This window comes from Setaria italica, chromosome I (assembly GCF_000263155.2).
Source record: "Setaria italica strain Yugu1 chromosome I, Setaria_italica_v2.0, whole genome shotgun sequence".
NCBI classification, from domain to species: Eukaryota; Viridiplantae; Streptophyta; class Magnoliopsida; order Poales; family Poaceae; genus Setaria; species Setaria italica.
In genome coordinates this window covers 697,121-701,229 of record NC_028450.1, presented here as the reverse complement: position 1 = coordinate 701,229, position 4,109 = coordinate 697,121, and the positions used below count along the sequence as shown (strand labels likewise).

Genomic DNA, 4,109 nt, shown 5'->3' with positions numbered 1-4,109 from the left:
CTAGACAAGAGAACCGGGGAAGCCAGGACTGTAAACTGTAGAACTGATAAAATTGCATTCGCCACCAACCATTCCATATGCGCGCGTGCCGCGGTCAACTACCAATGCTTGTTCGTCGGCACTGTAGCAGCGAATGCTCGCCTACTAGTGGCCCCGCCTCCAAGTCCGTTTTTTATTCTTTTCTTTTCTCTGTATTTTCTTTGTATTTTAAGACTAGAATTAGCAATGTTTGTTAGTTATGTAATGTGGAAAATCTGTGCTCGATCGATTAATGTCTTTGTTATTATGCCATGGATTCACTTGCATCCAACGAATTTTGTAAGTGCACGTTGCTTGGTGACTACCCTGCAGGGATGGATTCCCCGTGCAGGATCGGGGATGGTACGAAAATACCCCGGCGAGTATTGGAAGGGATCGAGACGGGGAATTCTTCTTCCCGTGGGGATGGGGATGGGGAGCCGTTTCCTAATGGGGAATTCCCAATTGCCATCTCTAATTCCAACCCACATGAATCTCCATCCAAATGTTAGTACACCTGAGTCCGATCCGTCCCAACCCACGGTACAAAGATTTTGGGTATGCTCGTGAGAATCTCACATCCAAATTATTCAATTCATCATGAAAATGGCTCAGTTGAAGCAAAGAACCGTGACGTCAGAATTCGGAAAGGTCTATAAACAAGCCCCGTGACGTCGGCTGATCGGGTCCCTCAAAAAAAAAAACCATTCGGTTCCTGTCAGGGAAAACACAAGCCAAATGCGTAGCAACGAAGGAACAGACTGCTACAGAGAGACCAAAGAAAAGGGCAGAACACCAAGAAAAGGGGAACCGGCTGCACCTGCCTGCCTCCCGCTCATCGATCCTGCCTGCTAGTCGACAGGCTTGATTTTCTCGCCCGGCCATGGCTGGATCGGCAGAGGAGGCGCCCGCCGCCGCGTCGCCGGTGGCCTCGCCCCGGGACGGCGTCACGGAGGAGACGGCGTCGCCGGCGGCGAGGTCCCGGGGCTTTTGGCTCCTTGGGGAGGACAAGTCCGTGCACAAGGCTCTCGGTGGGGGTAAAAGTACGGACCTTTCCCTTTTCTTGCTCTCTTTTTGCTAGTTGATTGCTTGCTCTCTTAGAACTGGAATTCTGCGTTCCTTCGGTTCAGTACAGCGCATGAGCTCAATTCGTGTAGGGTCCCTGACGCGGATGCTTTCCGATCGATTTCTTGAGCGCCAATGATTGTTAGCTGTCGCGATTAGCTCAAGTTATTGATTGATTGATTGGTTCCTTGCTAGGAGCACAGTAATTTTTAGGTCCAGTTAACTTAGTTGCTGTGCGACGGGCGCAATAATTGGTTTCTTTCTGACCTTTCCGCCCCTGTTCTTGTTCAGAGGCGCAAGTGCGATGCGAGGCTCGCAGAACTTTTGATATGTTGGTGGAAATCGCAATTCAATTAATTTAATTTGCCTTTTACGACTGCTGTCCGTGATCATATAGTTGACACGGAACTAGTCATGGTGATCTACTCAATTCGTGATAGTACGCGCCTTCTTCTCACGGGATTTGGGTTAAAAGCATTGGTGGATGGGCTTCTGTCATGCATGCTTAACTTGGCCAGTTTTGTAGGTCACTAGTTTACCAAGTAGATGCTCTATCAATGTTCCACTTGGGAGTGGGTGCTCAAATTTCACCAAAATATTGATTTTTCATATTTAGTCGTCATCCTATGACCAATAAGATAGTTGATTTTGTTTGCTTCCGGGAAAAAATATCTTAAATGATCCTCCTCGCTGATTCCAATTCATTCAGACTTGGGACAATGAATCATTTCCATAATGATACATCCTCTTGTTAATACTATCTGATTGCAAATTTTTTATTTTAATTTAATAACAGCAAGTATGTAAGGAAGTGTTACGCTGGAAACTTGTTTTCTGCTCTGTTACTACCAAGCAAATTCAAACAATTCATTCTTGAGAGTGTTATTAAAGTTTTAACTGTTCTATGAATTGCTACTGTAGTTCTAATATTTGACCATGCTTAAAGTCCTAGAACCTATTGCATGATTTGTTTTTGTTTCAGTGTTGCTCCAGTAAAAAGATCAAAAGAAGTGAAAGAAATGGCCTGTGATTAGTGTATTAGTTATCTTGTTAAGTCGTAGTTGAATAAAAATTAATGTCTGATCATGCTTGAGGTCCCAAGCAGAAGTATAAAAGTTTTGGATGAACGTTCAAGAGTTCAAAGGGTTCCTTATTAGTTGGCACTTTGCACTAGAAGAGGGAAGATAGATCAGTGACGTGGAAGGACAAAAGATACCAGGTCCTGTGAAAATAAAATAAAAGGCGAGAGATGAATCTGATGTACCATGTTATAACTTGTTTTTTGAAAGTAACCCACTAGTATTAATTGGTAATGTATACTTGAGTCATATCTATTGCTGCATAATCTAGTTGTTATCATGGTGCCATTTTCATATTTAATCGTCTTCTCATCTGTATTCCTCTGTTCAGCTGCTGATGTACTGTTGTGGAAAGACACGAAGACCTCTGCTGCAGTAGTTGGTGGCGCAACTATCCTTTGGCTCCTGTTCGAAGTCGTCGAGTACCATCTCCTTACTCTGGCATCCCACGTGATGATTGCTACACTGACGATCTTGTTCCTATGGTCCAACGCCACTGTCTTCATCAAGAAGTGAGCAAGAAATACCCAGCTTTACATGCCTAACTGGTTCTGACTAAGCTTGTTAACCATCTAGCATTGCACTTTCAGGAGTCCTCCTGATGTTCCTGAAGTGCAGATATCTGAAGAGCTTGCTGTGAACATTGCGCTAGCGTTGCGTGCGGACATCAACAAAGCGCTTGTCTTGCTTCGGGAGCTTGCTCTAGGCCATGACCTGATGAAGTTCCTAGGCGTAAATCTCAAGCAACCACTTCTTTGTTATTCTTTTTACTGACATGACAATTGACGAGTTTGCTCTAACCAAATAATCATCCTAATGTTTCAGGTGATCGTCGCCCTCTGGATTGTCTCGGAAATTGGAGAGCTCTGCGATCTCCTGAGACTGATGTACATTGGTAACGACTCTTGAAGCTCTGAAAACTCTGTTCTTGTAATTCTTTGAACTCCCACTCTAGTTAGCTGAACACCAACTTGCCCAACAGTGGTCTTGATCCTGCACACGGTGCCGATACTGTACCACAAGTACCAGGACCAGGTGGACGATTTCGCTGCCAAGGCACACGCGGAGCTCTGCAAGCAGTACAAGGTCCTGGACGCCAAGGTCCTGAGCAAGATCCCCAGGGCTCCGCCAAAGGACAAGAAGGAGAACTAGAACAGATTAAAGATCAAATCACTCGACCCGGTGGATGACACGCGACTTGTTTTGCTTATGGCTGGTACATATCGATGGATTGTGTGATGAGAATCTGTAAGAAGTAATGGTCTGATGTGGTTGGTGGCACGGTGTGTGGGTATACTGTGTACTTATGTTTGTTTGATCTCAGAAGATGTTCTACCAGCTACTATCTGACTGTAGTTGCGAAGATAGATCGTATACAACTATGCTCGATGTGTCATGGTTACCATTTATTGTCCTTTGATATTTTATGTATATGTCCTCTATGTTTCTTTATAGATCGTAGTAGCTTTGTTCTACTTAGCTAAATCAGGAAGCGTAATTCGTTTCAAATCATCTAGACATGATATGTATCTGATAAAAAAGACTATGCATTTAGAAAAGTTAAAATAACTTATAATTTAGAACTATGGAAGTAGCGGATAGTGAGTCAATAACGAGTTGGCATTAGTGGGTGTTAAGCTATGATAGGTTAGGGAAAGTGGATTTCGGTTTAGGCCTTTAGGGTTTTTTTTTGGGGGCGGCGCTCCTATCTATATTCCGGAAGTTGCATAAGCTGCACGGCCCACTGCTCCGTGCGGTCGCTGCCCTGCTATCTTTTTATGCGTGGAAACATCAATTGGCCTGTTCGCTTCAGCTTATAAGCCGGCTGAAAAGCTGAAACGGCTGATTTGTTGTAAGAGGAAAATATTGTTTGGTGGTTGATAAGCCGGCTGAATAAGCTGAAGCGAACATGCTAAATAGCTCTCCCGTGGACCCGGTAATAGCTAG

General features: G+C 44.3%; 1 protein-coding gene across 1 annotated transcript; it reads left to right on the top strand.

Annotated features, from left to right (window-relative positions):
- The first annotated feature begins 758 nt into the window (after positions 1-758).
- LOC101784749 (reticulon-like protein B2) lies at positions 759-3,593 on the top strand. Its single transcript, XM_004951185.4, has 5 exons — positions 759-1,061; positions 2,494-2,674; positions 2,753-2,894; positions 2,988-3,057; positions 3,145-3,593. Exons 1-5 carry the CDS (start codon positions 902-904, stop codon positions 3,312-3,314), a joined length of 723 nt encoding a protein of 240 aa, XP_004951242.1. The 5' UTR covers positions 759-901; the 3' UTR covers positions 3,315-3,593.
- Positions 3,594-4,109: the final 516 nt, after the last annotated feature.

Coding starts and splice junctions, on each gene's coding strand:
- LOC101784749 (XM_004951185.4), top strand. CDS start 902: ATGGCTGGATCGGCAGAGGAGGCGCCCGCCGCCGCGTCGCCGGTGGCC. Junction 1,062..2,493: donor GGCTCTCGGTGGGGGTAAAA/GTACGGACCTTT, acceptor TCCTCTGTTCAG/CTGCTGATGTACTGTTGTGG. Junction 3,058..3,144: donor CCTGAGACTGATGTACATTG/GTAACGACTCTT, acceptor CTTGCCCAACAG/TGGTCTTGATCCTGCACACG.